The 23,380-nt window shown below is 35.4% G+C and overlaps 1 protein-coding gene across 29 annotated transcripts in view; it reads right to left on the reverse strand.

The window, feature by feature from the left end:
* Positions 1-1,923: 1,923 nt before the first annotated feature.
* Positions 1,924-23,380, reverse strand: part of LOC111025120 (Protein kinase superfamily protein) — a 77,225-nt gene continuing 55,768 nt past the window's right edge. For 25 of the 29 annotated variants that reach the window (XM_088120314.1, XM_088120316.1, XM_088120312.1 and 22 more), the window contains 2 exons: positions 9,452-9,631; positions 6,702-8,024 (listed from right to left, as the gene is read on the reverse strand). In XM_088120314.1, the coding sequence (XP_087976440.1) occupies positions 7,071-8,024; positions 9,452-9,631 (1,134 nt within the window). In that variant the 3' untranslated portion in view covers positions 6,702-7,070. Of the gene's footprint in view, positions 2,210-4,091; positions 4,185-6,701; positions 8,025-9,451; positions 9,632-23,380 lie in introns of those variants that run through there. The other 4 variants (XM_088120320.1, XM_088120324.1, XM_088120317.1 and 1 more) reach the window with 3 other exon arrangements.

Raw genomic sequence — 23,380 nt, forward strand, 5'->3', positions numbered from 1 at the left:
GTTTAATTTGATTAAATATGAATTAATTAAATTAAATTGGATTTAATTTAATTAAATTAATAATTATTTTTGTAATTAATTAAATTAGATTTAATTAATTGTTAATTTAATTAAAATTGTTTTAATTAAATCAAAAATAAAACAAAAAAAGAAAAGAAACAAAAATGGGACGAAAACCTCCCATGGTGGAAAGTGGGGAGGTTTTCCCACTTCCCACCTCGGGGACTTCCCCCTCACTCCTTCCCTATAAAAGGGAGGTTCTCCCATTTCTTTTCGGTCCCCGAACGTCGATTGATTGAGTTTTCGAAAATCCAATGAGAAATCTTCTCTCTCGATTTTCCTTTCAGATTATAAGACGGTTCCCACAAACCGAGTTCTTGACATCTAGAGGATTGCGAGGAAGGTCTTTTGGCGGCGTTAGTGTCAACATTGAAGAAGTGTCTTCAAAGGTATATTTCACTAACTTCCCTTTACTTATGCTTATGTCTTTTCTTTGTTGTAATTCTAAAACAAGATCGAAGCACACGCGTTCGTGCGATTCCGCTGTGAGATCCGATCCCTTCAAAGTTAAGTTAGAGTTTCCTTCGCAATAGGTCGGTATAAAGATGAAGTTGTTTGTGATGTAACCTATGTGTGTTTGTGACTTTTTATTTGGAAGACAGTGGTGATAAAACGGTAAAGTATGATGGTTTTCATAACAAGTAATCTTTGAGAACAATGACAAGAAAACCATATTATTCCCCTTGTCTCCAAATGAAGTGCAGATTAACCAAAGAAAGTTGGAGAAAAGAATAAGAGAAGCCGCAAAAAAGGAGGCAGCCAAATTGCAAGGAGAAAAGGTGAGTGTCCCCTACTAAGGTGAGAAGGCCAAGAACCTCAAGGTAAGCTCAAATGAGAGGTTGAGGATAAAATGTCTTGCGATGATATGCATGTTGATCATATTTTACTTGATGGTAAGGAATTACATGATTGTATGCCTACGGTTGAAAAGGAAGATAGTAAGCTTGACAATTGTAAAATCATGCATGACATTCCCATTGATTGCAAGTTATTTTGTGATACTATGCCTATTGTTGACAAAAAGAGTAGTAACTTAGAAAAGGATATTCTTTATGATAGGCATGCTAATCCACATCTCATAGATACCGAAGATCCTCATGATCATGATAATATCTCTACTATTAGCTATTTATGCATAGAAAATCAAATAATAATGAATGACGTAGAGAGCAAGAAGAATAAAAATAGAACCATATGTCACCTTTAAATAGAGGTGAGAAGACCTTCCATATAAGGAAACTAAAACCTATTATTACTTATTACAGATATCATAAAAGAGAAGGAATTAATAAATATTTAAAATAATTGTTTAATAACACAAATTTCTTACCATTAGTCTCACACTAAAAATGCATAAAACCCAACCCAAATTATTAGTTATATTTATGAACTTAGTCAACCGGTCTTCTTTCTTATTTTTGTTCCCTCATTTTTTTTTTAAAAAATATATAATTGAATTAGTAACTATTTTTTGTTCTTATTTTCTTTATTGAATAAATAAGTTAACAATTTTTTGTTGTTTCTGTTCTCTAAAATTTTAATTAGAAAATAATAATAAATTTGATAGGGAAAATATTTTTTAAATTAAATATTCAATTTTTTAATGTTGTTATTATTTTTAATATCTATTATTTATTATTTATTTTATAAGTCAATAATTATAAAACAAAATTTTTGCTGATGTTTGGAACAAGTTGATTTAGTTGTTTATAAAATGTGTACAATTTTGGAAATATTTCTAAAGAAAATGAGAATGAAAAATAAGAAACATAGACAATTACATATGCATAAGTTTCTTAATAGATTAGAAATAGAAAACAAGAAACATAAACGTTATGAGACGAGCAATTAACAATTCTTAAGAAGTCCTAAAATCATGTATACATATCATTATTGTCAAATAATTAATAAAATAGACTATGCAGACAAATTTTTAATGCTTTTAGATCAAATGACCTATGTTTCATAGTCTAACAATCATATATCTTTATACAGACAGCTACTCTTTTCAAAAATAAAAATAAAAAAATTCAGACAGCTACCCAAAACTCCACATCCTCCTAATGGTTCTTGCAGCAACACGGGAAATTAAACGTCTAGCGACCTCAGCGGGCAGGTTAAGCATTTGCTGCTGCGATTCCGGTGGGAGCTACAATTATGGAAGGCATGAAAGAGAAATCAGTAAACATTAAATGATAGACCATACTCACCGTAGAAAAGAGAAAAAATAAAATGTTAATAATCTACTTTCTGAACTTTTAAATTTGTGTTCAATAGGACAAAATGAGTATAGTTCAAGAGTAATTGGCACCTACTTCTAACAAAAAGTTGTGAGTTCGAAACCCCTCTATATGTTGTACTAAAAACAAATTGTGTTCAACAGATCCTCGAACTTTCAGTTATGTGTTTAATAGGTCTCCCTAAATTATAAAAGGTGTCTAATAAGTATTTAAAAGTTTCAATTTTGTGTTTAATATGTCTTTAAACCTTCAATTTATGTCTAATAAATTATTGACCTATTTGACATTTTTTAAAATTCATGAATTTATTAGACACAAGATAAAGATTAAAGATTTATTAGATACAAAATTCAATTTTATGTTTAATGGACATATTAATTTTTTAAAAGTTAATCTATTGGATACAAAATAAAAAAATTTATGAACTTATTAGACATGGTGAAATTTCATACATCTATTAGACACATAATTAAAAAATTAAGGATTGGTCAAATATTTTTTAAATTTCATAAACTTATTAGACACATACTTAAAAGTTTAGGTACTAAACTTATAATTTGATTAGAATGGAATAAAATGAGCTAAAGCAAAAAGTGTCTTGGAATGTAATGAGAGAAGAGGACGTGGATGAACATACTAGAGCTTTCTTTCAAGTAAATTGGAATTGTTTAACATGATTAAATCACCCGTCAATATAGAAGTTTAAGGTGATAGGATATGATAAATTTAATCATTTATAGGATATCTAACCAGAGTGAACTCAATGCATGGTTTCTTAAGACAAATGAAAAACCATGAAGCCATTATAGATGTAATCCTCTTCTTGGTAGTATATTCGGGAAAAATCATCAACCTGTTTGTAATTACAGCGCTTAAACTCTCTCTTATAGAATTGGAGGAAATTTTTGTAATCCTTAGGATGTGTTTAATTCATTTTTTAACATTTCATATTGTCAATTAAATTGTTTCGTATAAAAAGAAAGATATAATTTCAAGAGGACTAATGATGAAAAGAATAGATGTTCCTCATCTCTCTAAACTATTTTCCTACTTTAGGAGGCAATAAAATAGCCCGTCCGAAAGATGGTGGTATATTTTCGAACATGATTAAACTTTCAGGAAACTTTTATGACCTAAATGTGAAAAGATGGTAAAGTAGGTATAATAATAATAAAACGGTTAAAATATAATTTGGTCACTGTACTTTCATTGTTCATTTTGATCCCTGTACTTTCAAAATGTTCATTTTAGTCCCCTTGTATTCAACTTTGGTCCATTTTAAGTCCCTCTACTTTCAAAATGGTCATTTTTGGTCCATATACTTTTAAAATAAGTGACCATTTTGGTCCATTAATTTTATTTTTAATCTCAATTTTTCTATGATAATTTCAACACCAACACTATAATCAATATATTTCTTAAAACGTAAACATTACTTCATACTAAAGAGTTTGTGTTATGTGTAAAATTTGTGTTAAAATTTTACAAAGATTGATTAAAATGGTCACTTTTTAAAAGAATAGAAATAAAAATTAACATTTCAAAGTACAGATACTAAAATGAACAAAAGTTAAAAATAGAGACCAAAATGAACATTTTTTTCATTTTTCTCAATGAAAGTATTGTTTCTCATAAAAAAAAAATAATAATAATAATAACATTCAAAGTACATGCACCAAAATGAACAAAGGTTAAAAGTACAGGGACCAAAATAGTATTTTAACCTAATAAAAACGTATAGGCACTGTACACACTGAAAATGTAATAAAAGTACCTATATCAGATTCGTACCTCAGGAATAACGGAAAGTATAGATAAAATTTCCCGTATAGATGCTTCATCCAAACCCGTTATCTGATTCTTACTAGCTCCCTGCAAAGTTACCTAACGAAGTAAAAAAAATCATGTTAGGAAAATTCCATGCACCTGTTTTTAATTGAGAACATGACATAAGGTATTAGCATACTTGCAGCAGATGTTGGAGGCAATGAAGGAAAGTAGGGGATTATTTAGAATGGAGAGACAAGTATGGAGAGAAACTTTTAATATTGTGCTTCGGCACTCTCTTAATTTAAGCTTTGGTTTTTCTTGATTACATAGAATGAGAGATAACACCTCTATTTATAGGTGTTTGAGAGAATTCTTTGGAGAATTCTAGAGAGTTAAGGAGTTCTCTATATACATATTAATTTATTCTTATGCAAAGGAATTCTCCATGGAACCTAGGAAAAAAGCTAGACGATTCTAGAGTTTTTTATTTATATATTTATTTACAAACTTCTAGATAAATCTATAGATAACTATTTGTATGGATAACTCTAGAAGATTCTAGCATATTTGAAAATTACAAATTACTATTTTTCAACATACCCTCTTAATTTTTAATTTTCAAAAACTTCTTGAACTTCTCGAACTTCTCAGTAAGATAGATTAATGAACCGACCAGACTTCGAAAAGTCTGTGGATCTGCTTTACCAGATTTATCTTCACAACATAACTTCTCATTGGGTGCCATGGGAGTCGTAGCAAGCTTGCAATTGCTCATATGAAATTTCTTGAGTAAATCATCAATATATTTTTTTTGAGAAAGAAAAATCTCACCTTGATGTTGCTTTACTTGAATTCCAAGAAAATATTTCATGAGACCCAAATCCGTCATTTCAAAATTCTTCATCATGCTTTGTTTGAATTCTTCCAGCATTTTTGAGTTAGTCCCAAAATAGATTAGATCATCAACATATAAGAAAACAACAAGGAAATTCGTACCTTCCTTCACATAGAGAGATGGTTCACTGAGGCTTTTCTGAAATCCATTATGGCAGAAATATCCATCGATTTTGCTGTTCCATGCACGAGGCGCTTGCGTTAATCCATACAAGGCCTTATGGAGTCGATAAACTTTCTCCTCCTTTCCATGAACAATATATCCTTGTGGCTGCTCTATGTATACTTCTTCTTCCAGCTCGCCATTTAAGAAAGCAGATTTGACATCCAGTTGAAACACATTCAATTGTAACTGGGCTGCTAAAGTAAGAACAATTCTTATTGTCTCCATGCGAGCTACTGGTGCAAAAGTCCCGTTAAAGTCGACACCAGGCTATTGGGAATAGCCTTTTGCCACTAGACGAGCTTTGTGCTTCTGAATGGAACCATCTTCTTTAAATTTTGTCTTAAAGACCCATTTTAAGCCAATCGCTTCTTTTCTCGGTGGCAAGTCTTGAAGCTCCCATGTCTTATTTCTTTCGATGCTGGCCATTTCTTCATCCATAGCTTTCATCCAACTTCTTCTTTTGCTGCCTCATCAAAATTTTGTGGCTCACAAGCAAACATTGCAAAATGTTCACTTGAAGCATAAATATCTTGTAAAGAACGCATTCTTCTTGGGGGAGATTCCGAGCTTTCTTGATTTGAAGTCGCTTCAACTGGCGATCTCGTAGGAGTTGAAGGAGAGCTTCTTGGTGAGCTCAAATTCTGAGAGTCTTGTTGGCTATCAAGCTCTTGAATATCTTCGTACTGTTGGGAAGGTTGAGAACCATTATTCTCAAAATCCCATGTGGCCATTTCGTCAAATATTACGTCTCTTGATATCAACAATTTCTTCATCTCTGGATCTAGCAATCGATATCCCATTGATTCATCACTGTAGCCGATGATAAGTATTTAGCTCATTTTTTATCGAACTTTTCTCTTTCCCGGGAAGGAACTAGAGAATAAGCTGGGCAGCCAAAAACTTGGAAGTGATGAACAACAGGTTTCCTCTTATTCCATGCTTCGAAAGGAGTTTTGTCTTCTACTGCTTTGGTAGGACACCGATTGAGGATATATACAGCTGTATTGACAGCTTCTGCCCACAAATTATTTGGAAGTCCTTTAGCTTTCAACATGCTCTGTGCCATTTCCACAATGGTTCGATTGTTTCTTTCAGCAACGCCATTTTGTTGTGGACTGTGTCGAACTGTTAATTGTCTCATTATGTCATTCTCCTTGCAATAGTCCATGAATGGCTTGTAGATGAATTCACCTCCTCGATCTGTTCTCAAAGTTTTGATCTTTTTGCCACTTTGGTTTTCTGCAAGAGCTTTAAATTGAACAAAAGCAGCAAAAACCTCTGATTTTTCATTAAGAAAATAAATCCACATCATTCTTATAAAATCGTCGACAAATAAAATGAAATATCTTTTGTTAGTGAGAGTTGGAGTTCTTGTAGGACCACATATATCTGCATGCACCAACTCTAGTGGAGATTTAGCCCTCCATGAAGTTTTAGGGAAAGGAAGTCTATGGATTTTCCCATAAATGTAGCCTTCACATACCTTTCCATTATCTTCGATTTTGGGTAGCCCAATCACCATATTTTTTTGTTTTAGTGTAAGAAGACTTTTGCAGTAAAGATGACCATACCTCAAATGCCATAGGTAGGAAATATCTGGACTTTCGCTCTTGAGAGAAAAGTTTTCTTCCAGCAGCACCAGGAGTGGAAAGACTTTGGTGACTGACATATCAACCTTTGCCACTATCTGATCCTTTTTCTTGTCCAGAATGATGCATTTGACATCATCAAAATTGACTGCATATCCTTTCTGGGAGTAGCTGACCAACACTTAACAAATTTTGGGTTATGCCAGGAACATAAAGAACATCTGAAATATACCTTGTATCTCCTTTCTTGGTGTGGACAAGAATGACTCCTTTTCCTTCAGCTTTGTGCATTTTGCCATTTCCGAGCTTTACTTGAGAGCTGAAACTACGATCAAGCTTCACAGAGAAGTCTTAATTTCCTGTCATGTGATTACTGCAACCACTATCCACGTACCATATACTTTTCGATTCATGTTGGTCAATTGTACAAGAAAACAATTGCTCCCCTTTATCTTCTTTTGTAAAATTTGCTTCATCTTTTTTATTTTGAAACCAGCAATCTTGTTTAAAATGATTTGCAATCCAGCATTTAGTGCATCTAAAGTAACAATCTTTAGATTTATGATTGGACTTTTTGCAAACAATGCAGTAAGAGTCAGTATTACCGGATTTTTTGATGTGCCATTCTCCTTTGTCCCGTTGATCATGTTGCCCATCATTCTTTTGCGCAGGATTCCATCGTTTTTTATGATTAGACTTGAATGTCTTCTTTTCTGCAAAATTTAGCTTGGTATGAAAGGCTTGCTCCACAGCTTGTGTTGGACACTTGTTCAATCTCTCTTCGTGAGCTTGAAGCGATCCCATTAGTTCAAAGATTGTCAATTTAGGCAAATCTTTGGACTCTTCGATTGCTGCAACAACATGGTTAAATTTTGGAGGAAGGCTTCGAAGAACTTTTTCATTGACTCTCTTTTCTGGAATAGTCTCTCCATAGTTCTTCATTTGGTTAATGATTTCGGCAACTCGAGAAAAGAATTCGCAAATGTTTTCGCTTTCCTTCATCGTCAAGTTGTCAAAATCTCTCCACAAGGATTGCAACTTGATGGAGATAATTTTTTCAGATCCCTTAAATTCTTTTTGCAAAATTTCCCAAGCATCTTTAGCTTTTTTAATACCAAAAATTCGAGGGAAAATGGACTTACTAACACCTTGCTGAATGAGTCGGAGAGCTAAAGCAGTTCGCCTTTTGTTCTTCCTAAACTTCTTCTCTTGTTCTAGTGTCATCTCCTTGGTGCCTTCATCTTCATAGTCTTTTTCAATGATTTCCCAAAGATCTTGAGAAATGAAAATTGTCTCCATTTGACTCTGTCATTATTCATAATGCTCTCCATCAAATACGGGAACTTGGTTCGTTGGAAGGGTAAATAAGTTTGGAACACAACTAGTAGTCATGTTCAATTTTAGGATGACTCTGATACCAAATTTGTTGGAGGCAATGAAGGAAAGTAGGGGATTATTTAGAATGGAGAGACAAGTATGGAGAGAAACTTCTAATATTGTGCTTTGGTACTTTCTTAATTTAAGCTTTGGTTTTTCTTGATTACATAGAATGAGAGATAACACCTCTATTTATAGGTATTTGAGAGAACTCTTTGGAGAATTCTAGAGAGTTAAGGAGTTCTCTAGATACATATTAATTTATTCTTATGCAAAGGAATTCTAGAATTCCTTGGAACCTAGGAAAAAAGCTAGATGATTCTAGAGTTTTTTATTTACATATTTATTTACAAACTTCTAGATAAATCTATAGATAACTAAATGTATGGATAACTCTAGAAGATTCTAGCATATTTGAAAATTACAAATTACTATTTTTCAACAGCAGAGAGGTTTTAAAATAAGACCAAAAGAAAGTTTGACGTAAAAGTTTAATACCATTTTTAAAATCCTTTTGTTCAGTTTGAGATATTTTTTTTCACCTCTTTTTGCGCTTTTGTCAGATCACTAAGAAATTTCTCTTGACCCCACCCCAAAAGAATAAAAATATAAAAGCCAAAATATGATGTTATATAATAATGGGAATACAACATGTGGGGGTTGTTATTCAAACTCACAACCATAGGTTAGAGATATATGTCAATATTACCGTTGAGCTATGATTGCTTTGACGGTAATTGCATAGTTTTAAGTAACTATAACTGAGGCCTTTGGTCAATGTGAAATCTTAAGGATGTCTACCTTTGGTCAATGTGAAATCTTAAGGATGTCTACAATGGTCTAGATAACCAAGGGAATTAGAAAGACACTACAATAAATAAAATACTTGTTGAACTCTCTCCGTTCATTAAACAAACTAACAAATCCCCATAAACAAAGAGTCCGTTTGGTAACGTTCTCGTTTCTTATTTTTGTTTGCTCTATCTTAATAAAGAAAATAGAATTGCATTGTCCCCAACACCCATAGAATCAAGAAGGATGAAACATCTTTATTTGTGTTGAACAAATTAGAAACGAAAACAAGAAACTTGTTTTTTTTGTTTCCAAAATTTTTATACAATTTGAGAATGTTTCTAAAAAATGAGAAACAAAAACGTAAGTAGTTGTCAAATGTTTAGATTTCTTAATAAAATGATAAATGAGAAACAAGAAACGAAAACGTTACCAAACGGGGCCTAAATTTTTGTTTTCGTTGAAAATGAGTTCTTAATTATTTATTCTTTTAAGAAAGGGCTAGCTTTGTCCTCAAATTCTTAAATTGACAATGTTAGAATTAAGAGTACAGAAGAACCGACCTGGTTGGAAAGATTTTCTTGAGATCCTGACAGCAAGAGTATAAGGCGACCCAATGTTCTCAAGTTGTTCACATCTTCATTGGTCATCACAGAGACAGAAGTTGAAGAGCCGAAGGGTATCCTTGCAGCAGTCATAGAAGTTATAGAATCCAATGCTGCTAAACCCAATGCATCCAAACCCTGGCAATGACCCCCCACCCAAGCAAAAAGCAAAACGAAGAAAGAAACAAGGAGAAAAAGGAATTATTGTATGCGTCAGGTATCAAATTATAGAACATCAATCCTCTCTATTCACCATTTGGTTCAGGATTGATCACACAAAATTATATTGATTTATAATTAAATCATACTACACTATATTCTCTTGAATCATTGTACACTGTATTGTCTAGATAGTTCTCTTCTTACAAACCCCTCCACCAAAGAAACCCATATACGTGTACTAGATGATAATATCACTTGTTGAGGTTACGAAAAATTAGCTATAAGATATCGACGATGTTGGTAACTACTATATATAAAAATGGTGTAATATTGACAAACAGATAAAACGTAAATGGCTACAAACGATACAAATTCGAACAACTTGATGAACACTAAAACTTGATAAAAATAGTCGAGACACGTTTCAATAGCGCTGACCTGAAGACAATTATTCGCTTCGTACAAGTTGCTAGCAGACTACAGTATCGTCTCAGCACGATACAACGACTAACTCCAAGTAGAACAACAATCTCGAACTACTCGGATCTGACAGAACTCTTAGATATTTGCTCTCAAAACTAACCAAAACAACAACTCAAAAATAATAGAGAATTCTTGTGAGAGAAGGAGAATATCCAATTGTAGTATGCTTGGATATCTCAAAATGAAGAAATCCAGAACTATAAATAGTTGTCCAAACAAGTAACCTCTCACTCAAAATTAAACACATATGTAACATTTTTACATATGCGTCTTTAACACATAAATGTAAAAAGCTTCTTACTTAAGAAATAACTTAATTTTAACATATATGTGTTTTTAACACACATGTAACTTCAACACATATAAAAAGTTACAAATGTGTAACTTTAACAAAAAATTAACAAAACCAATAAAGAAAAATTCACTATATGTGAATAAATTTCTTTAAATTTCATTTCTTTTACACTTTAAAAATCCAACAATCCCCCACATAAAAGAAAGTGAGATAGACAAGACGTTGAGAGCAAATAGATAGGTTATGCATCATGAGAGGTGTCTTTTGGACTTCAACATTCCTTAGTGAATATGATGTAACTAACAGTACTTTCTTTAGTTATCTTCGGTTAAGATAGTTAGTTAGGTAGTTCACTTTTGTTAAGCTGTTAGTTTTTCCCCCTATCCCATGGCTTATTCCTATGAATAGTTGGCCATTTGTATCTTTTGATTGATTCTCCAATACAACTCAAGTATTCTCTCAAATCGGTTACACCAGAATATCTATCGAATTTACCGAATAAATAGTGAGAACTAGCTCTGTAACTATCCTTCTCATGATAAATTGATAACAAATATCACACGTAACTTATCTTGTATCTTTGAGTTCTATATGGTTGTGTCCATTTTGGTTCTAGACAAGATCCTGAATTCATGAGGACTTTAGAGAACATAAGTCATTTGAAAAGTTATCATAGAACCGACCCAATTCTACTGTCATCTAGGTGATATTGATTATGAATATTCTGTCACTACCCCTCTTGTAATCAAGATATCAATATGACCTTAACATCAACAGATCACACACGTAACATCATAGAAATGGGAAGAAACTATTAGTTTCTTTAGTGCGTCAACTATGAATTATCTAGCCAGTTTGCCTATTGAACCTAGATCTTGGGATCTCCAGTCAACTAGGTTAGGTTACCACAAGTCAACTAGGTTAGGTTACCACCAGATACTTCATTTCATAGGCTTTAGCCCCATTTCTCTCGATGTATATGCAACTAGCTCTCTTGACAATCATTTTGTCAAAGGATCTGCAACATTCTCTTATGATTTTACGTAATCAATGGAAATAATTCCATTAGAGACCAATTGTCTAATAGAATTATGTCTGCATCGTATGTATCGTGACTTTCCATTATAGAAATTGTTCTTATCCCTCATTGAGGCTGCTAAGCTGTCACAATAAACACATATGGCATTTATAGGCTTCAGCCACAATGAAATATCTTCAAGAAAGTTTCGAAACCATTATGCTTCTTTTCCATCTTTATCAAGAGCTATAAACTCTGATTTCATAGTACATTGTGCTATACACGTATATTTTGAAGATTTCCATGACACATCGACTCCACCTAAGGTAAATATATACCCACTGGTTGACTTAGTCTCCATGCTATCATAGATCCAGCTAGCATCACTAAATCCTTCCAGTAAAAATGGATATTTTGTATAATGCAATCCATAGTCTAAAGTGCACTTCAAATACTTTAAAACTCTGACTAGCGCATTCCAATGATCATGTCCACGATTGCTACTGTATCTTGCCAATCTTCCTACTGAATAGGCAATATCATGTCTTGTACAATAATTCATTGTGTACATTAAACTACCCACAACTCTAGAGTATTCTAGAGAAGATACACCTTCATCATTATTCTTCTTCGACTTACAATTTGGATCAAATAAAGTAACTACCGTCTTACTCTCATAGTGACCAAATTTTCTCAACACTTTCTCTATGTAATGAGATTGAGAAAGTATATATCCACTTGAATTTCTTGTTATTTTGATTCCAAGGATAACATCAGCAAAACCAAGGTCTTTCATATCAAAGTTGGAATTCAACATCTTTTTAGTGGAATCAATCAAACTTCTAGTTGAACCCTTTATCAACATATCATCCACATATAAACAAACAATGACACAATCTTTATCTATGGCTTTAACATAGACACATTTTTCACTCTCATTTATCTTAAATCCATTAGATAACATAGTGTGATTAAACTTCTCATGTCATTGTTTTGGTGCTTTGTTTCAACCCATAAAGAGATTTGACAAGTTTACGAACCTTATTTTCAAGTCCTTTTACAACAAACCCTTTTGGCTGTTCCATATAAATTTCTTCATCTAAGTCTCCATTTAAAAATATAGTTTTTACATCCATTTGGTGTATTTCCAAGTTTTGTAAATCTGCTATAGCAATTAACATCCTTATAGATGTAATCCTCGTCACTGGAGAATAGATATTAAAGAAATTTAATCTTTCTTTCTGACGATAGCCTTTAGCTACTAAACAAGCTTTATATTTATCAATAGTGCCATCAACTTTTAACTTTTTTTTGAAAATCCATTTACTTCCAATTAGTTTTCTTCCAGGAGGTAAATCAACCAATACCCAAGTATTGTTTTGCAAAATGGATTCTATCTCACTATTAGTAGCTTCTCTCCAATAAGGTGCATCTGTAGATTACACAGCTTCTTGAAAATTTTGAGCCTCCCCATCTATCATATAAGTTATGAAATCCGGTATAAAGGAAGTAGCTTTCTTAGATCTTTTGCTTCATTTAGGTTAGATCCCAGTTTCCTTATCGTTTTGACATTTCGAAGAGCTAGCCTCATGATTCCTTTTGGTACCATTACCTTTCGATCTTTTTCTTTAAAAGGAAATGTATCCTCAAAGAATTCAGCTTCAATAAATTTCATGACAATATTATGATTAATATCAAGTATTTCTAATTTCATCACCAACAATCTAAAAGTAGCACTATGCATAGCATATCCTATAAAGACAAAATCAACTGTCTTAGGTCCAAGTTTAGTCTTTTTTGGTAGAGAAACTTGTACCTTTGCCAAACATCCCCACAGTTTCAGTATTTTATATGAGGGTAACTTCCTTTTCCACAGTTCATAAGGTGACTTATTAGTCTTTGTTAGAGTATATATTAGTATATTTTATATTCTTGTATTAATATTAATTTGTCCTTTACCTTCTCCGTATAGGATTAGGTCAACCTTGTATATTTGTCTATATATATAGACTTTAATAATGAGAATACATCACATTGGATTCTTTCCAACCTTAGTCTCTTCATGGTATCAGAGTTCTAGGTTTCTTCTAAAATTTTTGTGCCCATTAGGGTTTTGATGCCCATTAGGGTTTTGATGCCCATTAGGATTTTGTGCCCCTTAGGGTTTTGTCCCTTAGGGTTTTGTTTATTACTATCCAACACTACGACCGCCGCCGCTGCCGGTTGCCGCCGACCAGCACCGCCACCGCCGCTGCCGGTCACCATCACCGGTCGCCGCCGTTTGCTGATTCGCCAACGCTGCTGTTTTCCAATTGCTATTCGTGGGTTTCGTCTCGCCGTTCTTTGCACCTTCGTCGCCGTCAGTTGCCGTGCGCTTCCGTCACCGCCAATCGCCTTCGCCCCTCTGGTTGTCGTGGGGTAGCATTAGGGTTTCTGGTTATAGAAAACACCTGATCCGATTCAACCGATTTGGTTTCAAGTGGTTTGGTTCATCCAGTTCAAGTTCGGTTCGGTCTGGTTCGTCACATTCCGGTTCGGTTTGGTTGATTTATACCGGTTCTGGTCCGGTTCATTTGTTTCAGTTCAATTGGTTTGGTTCACTTGGCTCTGTTCAATTGGTTTGGTTCGATTCCATTTCCTCCATATTCGGTTTGGTCTGTTTCAGTGTAGTTTTTGTTTGTGTCCATATTGTTGAAGTTATGAAGGAAAAGAAATTAATGGTAACGATTTCTGCAGAAGAGTTTGCTAAATTCCAACAGTATCAAGAGTCATTGATGGCATCATCCTCTAATCCAATCACTATCATTGCTGATTTAGGTAATACCAATAAATGTCTTATTTCCTTCGCGTCAAAATGGGTCATTGACTCTGGTGCTACGAATTATATGTCAAGTAACCCCAATTTATTTGCTACTTTTTCACCATCTACATCTTTACCTGATGTTACAATAGCGGATGAGACCACTTCTCCTGTTCTTGGCTCTGGCACAGTTCATCTCTCCAAAACTCTTTCATTGACCTCTGTTTTAAATTTGCCACAATTTTCTTTTAATTTGATCTCTGTCAGTAAACTTACTCGTGATCTCAATTGTTGTGTCTTATTCTTTCCTGGTTATTGCTTATTTCAGGATCTTACAACGAAGAAGACTATTGGTAAAGGGCGTGAATCTAATGGCCTCTACACGTTTAATACACAAATACCTACAGCCACCGTTTGCACTCGAGTGCCAACTCCTTTCGAAGAACATTGTCGTTTGGGTCATCCATCTCTCTCAGTGTTAAAGAGTCTCCGTCCTCAATTTCACAGTTTGCATTCTTTAGATTGTGAGTCATGTCAATTTGCTAAGTTTCATCGTCTCAGTTCCTACCCTAGAGTCAATACACGAGCTAATGCTCTTTTTGAATTAGTCCATTCTAATGTTTGTGGTCCTTGTCCTATTGAGTCCAAAAATTGATTTCGGTATTTTGTTACTTTTGTCGATAATTTCTCTCGTGTAACTGGGTTATATTTGATGAAACATCGTTCTGAGTTACTTTCTCATTTTCGTAACTTTCATGCTGAAATTCGAACTCAATTTGGTGGCTCTCTTAAAGTTCTACGGAGTGATAATGCTAAGGAATATTTTTCTGGTGCTCTTGGTTCCTGTTTAAGTTAACATAGTATTATTCATCAATCCTCGTGTGTTGATACTCCGTCTCAAAATGGAGTTGCAGAAAGGAAAAATAGACATCTCCTCGAAACAACAAGAGCCTTAATGTTTCAAATGCATGTTCCAAAATACTTTTGGGTTGATGCTGTTTCGACGACTTGCTTCTTGATTAATCGCATGCCTTCGTCAGTTCTTAAGGGTGGAATACCTTATCGTACTCTGTGTCCTACGCAACCTTTATTTCCCATTAAACCTAAAATATTTGGTTGCACTTGTTTCGTTCGGGATGTTCGCCTCCAGCTCACCAAATTAGACCCTAAGTCATTGAAATGCATTTTCCATGGTTACTCTCGTGTTCAAAAAGGGTATCGATGTTATTGTCCTGATCTCAATAGATATCTTATCTCTCTAACGTTACGTTCTTTGAGAATACTCCTTTTTCATCGTCCTTGAGTACCAGTCAGGGGTAGCAGTCACAGGAAGATGATACATTTCTTGTCTATTCTATTGTCTCTACTTCTAATGAAGAACTTCCTAGCAATACATCTCCCTTTACGCCTGATCCTTCTCTCCCCACTATTACTCAAGTTTATTCTCGTCGGCAACCTCCTACGGATTCCTGCCCTATACCAGCAACTTCTTTGCCTGTGGATCCAGGAACGAGTGATGACCTTCCTATTGCCTTTCGAAAAGGTAAGCATAAGTGTACTTATCCTGTTTCTTCTTTTGTTTCATATAACCATTTATCATCATCTACTTGTTCGTTTATTGCATCCCTTGAATTTGTATCTATTCCTAAAACTGTTCATGAAGCTTTGTCTCATCCTGGTTGGCGGGTTGCTATGTTGGAGGAGATGACTGCCTTAGATGACAATGGTACTTGGGATTTAGTGTCTCTTCCTACAGGAAAGAAACCTATCGGTTGTAAATGGATGTTTGCTGTTAAAGTTCATCCTGATGGATCAATTGCCCGTTTGAAAGCTCGCCTTGTTGCTAAAAGATATGCTTAGACTTACGGAATTGATTATTTTGATACTTTTTCTCCGATTGCTAAATTGGCTTCTGTCAGGTTATTCATTTCATTGGCATCTATTCACCATTGGCCCTTGCATCAGCTTGATATTAAAAATGCATTCCTCCATGGTGATCTTCAAGAAGAAGTTTATATAGAGCAACCACCAGGTTTTGTTGCTCAGGGGGAGAATGGAAAGGTATGTCACCTTTGTAAATCCTTATATGGGTTGAAACAAAGTCCACAAGCATGGTTTGGAAAATTCAGTCAGGTGATTGAGAATTTTGGAATGAAGAAGAGTAAGTCAAATCATTATGTTTTTTATAGAAAATCTGAGTCTGGTGTTATCTTACTAGTTGTATATGTTGATGATATAGTGATTACTGGTAATGATTCATCAGGCATCCTATCACTCAAGTTTTTTCTTCATGGTCAATTTCATACTAAAGATTTGGGAATGTTGAAATATTTCTTAGGAATTGAAGTAACATGGAGCAAAAAGGGGATCTTTTTGTCACAAAGAAAGTATGTACTTGATTTGTTTAGTGTATTTGTCGGAGGTAATTTAGTTTCTTGAAAAAGTAAGAAACAAAACGTGGTGTCGCGTTCGAGTGCTAAATCAGAATATAGAGCTATGGCACAGTCGGTGTGTGAATTAGTATGGATACATAAGCTTCTGACTGAATTGAGATTTGACATCACCACTCCAATAAAACTTTGGTGTGATAATCAAGCAGCTTTTCATATTGCATCTAATCCAGTATTTCATGAACGAACCAAACACATTGAAGTTGATTGTCATTATGTACGTGAGAAAATACAGCAAGGATTGGTGGCTACAGGGTATGTGAAGACTAGAGATCAACTAGGAGATATCTTTACTAAAGTATTGAATGGAGCACGAATAGATTATTTGTCTAACAAGTTGGGCATGATTAACATATATGCACCAACTTAAGGGGGAGTGTTAGAGTATATATTAGTATATTTTATATTCTTGTATTAATATTAATTTGTCTTTTACCTTCTTCGTATAGGATTAGGTCAACCTTGTATATTTGTCTATATATATAGACTTTAATAATGAGAATACATCACATTGGATTCTCTCCAACCTTAGTCTCTTCAATCTTCTTATGTAGAATTTTATTTAAGATAAAATTTGTTGTAAGCAAAGGCGGAAAAATTATGGGGTAAACCCGAACTATTTAACATGCAATTGATCATGTCCTTCAAAGTTCGGTTTTTTTTTTCAGCCACATCATTTTGTTGTGGTGTATAAGGTGCCGTAGTTTGATGGATTATACCATCAACTTCACAAAATACAGAAAGTGATGATGATTCATATTCACCATCTCTATCTGATATAAGCACTTTTATTTTATTCTCAAGTTGATTTCAACTTCTAACTTATATGTGTTGAAAACATCTAAGGTCTCATCTTTACTATGTATACATAAATATATATAGCAATATTTACTATAACCAACAATGAATGTGACAGAATATAGAGTACCACCTCTTGTGGGAGTACTTTTCAAGTCACATATATCATTGTGAATTAAATCAATTCATTACTTCTTTCCACATATGAAAATGACTTTCTAGAAAACTTTGATTCAACACAAACTTCGTATTTGTGTTTATTATCAATGTTAAAATTAGGTAATAGTCCTAAACTTAAGGTAAAGAATGATAATTGTCATGCCCCAATTTAGAATGTCATATATCACACAACTCAACAATACAAGTAGAAGAGTTGTTATTATTATTGTTCTTAGGCACTTGTGCTAGTACATTCAATTTTAACATGTCATCATTCAGATAGCCTTTTCCCACATACATACCTCTTGGCCAGAATAAACTTATCTGACTCAAATACAAGCTTGAACTTATTTTTATTGAGCAGAGTTCTTGACACTAGATTCTTTCGAATTTCTGGCACATGCCACACATCAGTGAGGGTAAGTATTTTCTCATAAGTCTATTTCAGCACGATTTTTCCTTTGCCTTCCACATAAGCTATTGAAGCATTTCTCATGTACATCTTATCATTGCCATCAAGCTTTTCATAGGTGGTGAACAATGATTTGCCTCCACAAATGTGCCTAGTAGCACCATTATCAATCCACTAGCCTTTGGTGTTAGAGGCCATATTTATCTCATATATGACCACTCTTGTCGCAAACCCAACAGATTCCACAAATACGCTTGTTAGCGTCATTCCTTGGCCTAAGTTTCACATTCTTTGTCTTGGATTTGAACAGCAACCTCAAACTACTCGGATCTGACAAAAGTCTTAGATATTTGCTCTCAAAACTAACAAGAACAACTCAAAAAGAATAGAGAATTCTTGTGAGAGGAGGAGAATACCCAATTGTGGTATGCTTGGATATCGCAAAATGAAAAAATCCACAACTATATATAGTTGTCCAAACAAGTAACCTCTCACTCAAAATTAAACACATATGTAACATTTTTACGTATGTGACTTTAACACATAAATGTAAAAAAATTCCTTGCTTAAGAAATAACTTAAATTTATATTAACATATATATGTGTTTTTGATGTAGCTCTAGATTGTTTGTTTTAAGAATGAGAGAATGAATCTTATTGAAAGAGTTGAATCCTATTTATAGGATTCTAAGCTTTCCAACTAACAAAGGTAAACCAAGTTACCGTGGGTTAAAACTACAATTAAAACACATAGGTTTTAAAATAAAAGCTAAACCGAATACATCAATTTTCCCGACCCAAAAAACAAACTCGTCCTCGAGTTATTTAGCCAAGGTAAATTCATCAGGAGGTTGAAAGCCATATATGTCTGCCACATTAAACACGGGGCTGATGTTGTAGTTGTGCGGTAAATCAACTTTGTAAGCATTGGCACATCGCTCTAAGATACAAAAAGGGTCTAGTTTTTTCTTCTTCAACTTATTATAGGTGCCTGCTGGAAATCGACTCTTTCTTAAGTGAATCATCACCAAGTCCCCCACTTGAAACTCCTTGAACCTTCGTTTTTTGTCAACCGTTACTTTGTACTGCTCATTTGACTTGACAATGTGGTCACGTACTTCCTGGTGTAGTTCGGAAAATCTGGTAGCCATTTCCTCTGCTTCTAAACTAAGATCAACAGATGAAGGAAGAGTAGTTAGATCAAATGTTAAGCGAGGGATTTTAGTGTACACAATCTCAAATGAAGACTTCCCTGTTGTTCTATTCTTCATATTGTTGTAGGCGAACTCGGCTTGTGCTAGTGTTAAATCCCACTGTTTAGGATGATCCCCACTAAGACATCGTATGAGATTGCCGAGAGATCGATTTGTAACTTCGGTCTGGCCATCTGTTTGTGGATGACTAGTTGTGCTGAGTTTTAAACTAGTATCGAACTTTTTCCCTAACGTCCGCCAGAAATGGCTTAAGAACTTCACATCTCTATCAGACACTATGGATTTCGGAATGCCGTGGAGGCGCACTACTTCTCTAAAGAATAAAGTAGCAATATAAATGGCATCCGAAATCTTTTTACATGCCAAGAAATGTGTCATTTTACTAAATCGGTCCACCACGACCATTACGGAGTCGAAACCCCTTTGAGTCCGAGGGAGACCGAGTATAAAGTCCATCGAGAGTTCTTCCCATATGTTGTCGGGTATGGGCAGAGGAGTGTATAAACCCGTGTTTTGGGTAGTCCCTTTGTATGTTTGACATAGGAAACATCGTCCAATGTAATTGGCTACATCCTTGCGGAGCTGTGGCCAAAAAAATCTAACAGATAGGACCTCAAAGGTTTTGTCTCGTCCCAAATGGCCAGCTAAGCCCCCCGAATGAGCATTTTTAATAAGAGCCTCTCGAAGAGATGTATGGGGTATGCAAAGGGCGTTGCGCTTAAATAAGAAGCCATCCAAGAAATGATAGTCAGCGGCTGCGGTATGTGTTTGGCATTGGGTCCAGATGGGACCGAAATCTGAGTCTCCTTCGTAAGAATCAGGGAGATGTTCAAAAGCAATGATTTCTCCCTCTAGAATAGTTAGTAAATTTCCCTTTCTGCTCAAGGCATCTGCAGTTTTGTTAGTAATTCCAGATTTATGTTTGATAACAAATTCGAAACGTTGAAGAAAGGAAAGCCAACGAGCATGCATGCGACTAATAGATTTTTGTGTGTGCAGGAATTTAATGGAGAAATGATCTGTGAATAGGACAAATTCGTTGTTCAAAAGATAATGTTCCCATTGTTTCAATGCCCTAACTAAGGAGTAAAGTTCTTGCTCGTATGTACTCCATTTTTGTCTAAACGGGCTTAGTTTTTCACTAAAATATTCTATGGGATGGTTGTGTTGGGAAAGAACAGCTCCAATCCCTATTCCTGAAGCATCTACTGCTACTTCAAATGGTTGGTTAAAATCTGGTAAAGTGAGAACAGGACTAGTACTTAGTTTGTGTTTAATGAGGTTAAAGCTGTCGGTTTGGGTTATTCCCCACGTGAATTGACCTTTCTTGAGACAATTTGTGAGAGGTGCAACAATGGAGCTAAAGTTTTGGATGAATTTTCTATAGAAAGAAGCAAGCCCTAAGAAACATTGCACATCCTTAATAGTTTTGGGTTCCGGCCAACTAGCGATAGTAGACACTTTTAGAGGATCCATTTTAATCTCGTTGTGTCCTATAATAAACCCTAGAAATCATATTTCAGGTACTGCAAATACGCATTTTTTGTGATTGATAACTAAAGTATTGGTAGCTAGAGCTGAAAATAATAATCGGAGGTGTCCTAAATGGTCATGCATGTTTTGGCTATAGATAAGGATATCATAGAAATAGACCACCACGAATTTATTAAGAAAGGGTTGTAGTACCTGATTCATGAGTCGCATGAAAGTGCTAGGCGCGTTAGATAGGCCAAAAGGCATGACGAGCCATTCAAACAAGCCTTCGTTGGTCTTAAACGCCGTTTTCCACTCATCTCCCGAGCGGATGCGGATTTGATGGTAGCCACTCCGAAGGTTGACCTTTGAGAAAATTGAAGCTCCCCCTAGTTGATCCAATAAGTCACTAATTCTAGGAATGGGAAAACGGTACCTGATTGTAATTTTATTAATGGCCCTGCTATCCACACACATTCGCCATGTGCCATCTTTTTTAGGAGTAAGGAGTGCAGGAACCGCACATGGGCTAAGGCTTGGTTGAATGTGACCTTTATCCAATAAATCTTGAATTTGATCGTGGAGGATCTTGTATTCCGATGGGCTCATTCTGTAATGAGCCAAGTTAGGAAGTGTAGCACCCGACAGAAAATCTATGTTATGTTGTATGTCTCAAAGGGGTGGTAAACCCGTAGGTGTATCCACAATGGTTTTAAATTCATCAAGCAATCTGCGTACTTCAGGGAGAATGGGGTTGGCTAAATCCTCTGTATCAAAAGATTTTATAACCAACCCAAGAATAGGCATGTCTTTAGTAGGCAGTATCTCCTTTACCGAATGGATCGTGAATAATTGTCCTTTGGACTTGTTAGTATCGGTAGGAGCTAGTAATTTTGATGGAGTAAGGGGTAGTAAGACCACTTTCTTACCCATCCACATAAACTTATTATCCCTGCCTTTGTGCAATGCTTGAGTATCGTATTGCCAAGGTCTCCCTAACAAAATATGGCATACATCCATCTCGAGCACATCACACACAATTTGATCTTTATAACTTGCTCCAATAGATAGAGGAATAGTAAAAGTGTGGGTGACTTGGGCTTCCCCCCCTTTTTTATCCAGGTGACCTTATATGGAGCCGGGTGGGGTGTTAAAGAAAGATTGAGGGCGAAAATAAGCTTGCTAGACACAATGTTTTCAGTGCTACCACTGTCAACAATGACATTGCAGATTTTGCCATTGACAGTGCAGCGTGTTTTGAACAGAGCATGGCATTGGTAAGCCGTCTCTGTTTTAGGTGTTAGAAGAAGGCGCTAGACTACGCACGAAACCAAACCTCCCTCATCCGGGCCGGTGTAATCTACCTCATCAGTTCCATTCATGTCCTCTTCCTCACTATCGTTTCTTATATCTTCATATTCTAAGAAGGCAATAGCCTTCCGTTGGGGACATTCGTTTGAGAGATGGCCTACCTGACCACTCCTAAAGCATTTCCCTAGAGTTGGGCGGTTGTATGTGCCAACCGGTCGTTTACTTAAGGTGTTATCAGTACTCTTACCTCCTTTTTTCGCCTCAGAATCCAGCAACTTACCTTTAGTCCCCGTGGTTGTAGGAGCTTGCGCAGCACTCTGTTCTATCGTAGAGAAAGGCTTTTTGGACGATCCCCCTGTTTGATCCCACGTACCGCGTCTTGTATATTGCTTCTTGTATCTATTATTGAGTTGTTCTTCAGTTGTTGTGGCTGTGGAAATAGCCTCATTGAGGAAGCCAATGGGTTGGAGGGCCAACTGTTCTTTTATCTCTGTCCTTAATCCTCCAATGAAACGAGCCACTAAATATTGCTGACTTTCTCCAAGATTTGTCCGAGCGTCTAACCTGTGAAATTCTTCAGCATAATCGACAATCGAGCGTGTACCTTGTTTACAGTTTTGGTACTGATTGTATAGGATCTGTTCGTAGTTTATAGGCAGAAATCGTTCACGCATCAGTTTCTTCATCTTTTCCCATGTACGGATGGGTCTTTTCCCATAACGACGCCGATTGACTTCCAACTGATCCCACCAAGCAGAGGCGCCTCCCTTCAGCTTAAATGCTACTCATTGAACCTTTTTATGTTCAGGTGTACCCATGTAACTAAAAAAGTTTTCTACATTCTTCACCCAATCAAGAAACCCCTCGTTCTCCATCTTACCGCTGAAAGTTGGAAGATCAATCTTCATTTTATACTCATTTGTCTCTTGGTACTGTCTTTGATGACCCCGTCGTCCCCTAGGATCTTCTTCCAACCCCGACATATCATCTTCACCACTGGAAGAGTCAACGAAGAAATCATTCCTATGCTGAAACAGGGGATTTTGATTTAAATCTTGTCGGATGGTTCGTTGTTCTTAGAGCATTCTTGGTTCAAGAACATTTTCTTGATGTCTTCTTGGCTGCGCCCCTTGTTGTTCTTGATAGTAAATGCCCTGATGGTCCGTCCTTCGCATTTCTTGGCCTGTTCTTGCTGAGTTTTGTTGAACACTCAGCCTTTCCAGCTGGCCATGAATTACTTCCAATATCTGTTTAATCTCACCCACTTCCTGCTGGACTATCTTCATATCCCCTTCAACCGACTGCAAGCGTA

The sequence above is a fragment of the Momordica charantia genome (assembly GCF_013281855.1).
Source record: "Momordica charantia cultivar OHB3-1 chromosome 11 unlocalized genomic scaffold, Mcharantia_2.0 BLBB01000011.1, whole genome shotgun sequence".
NCBI classification, from domain to species: Eukaryota; Viridiplantae; Streptophyta; class Magnoliopsida; order Cucurbitales; family Cucurbitaceae; genus Momordica; species Momordica charantia.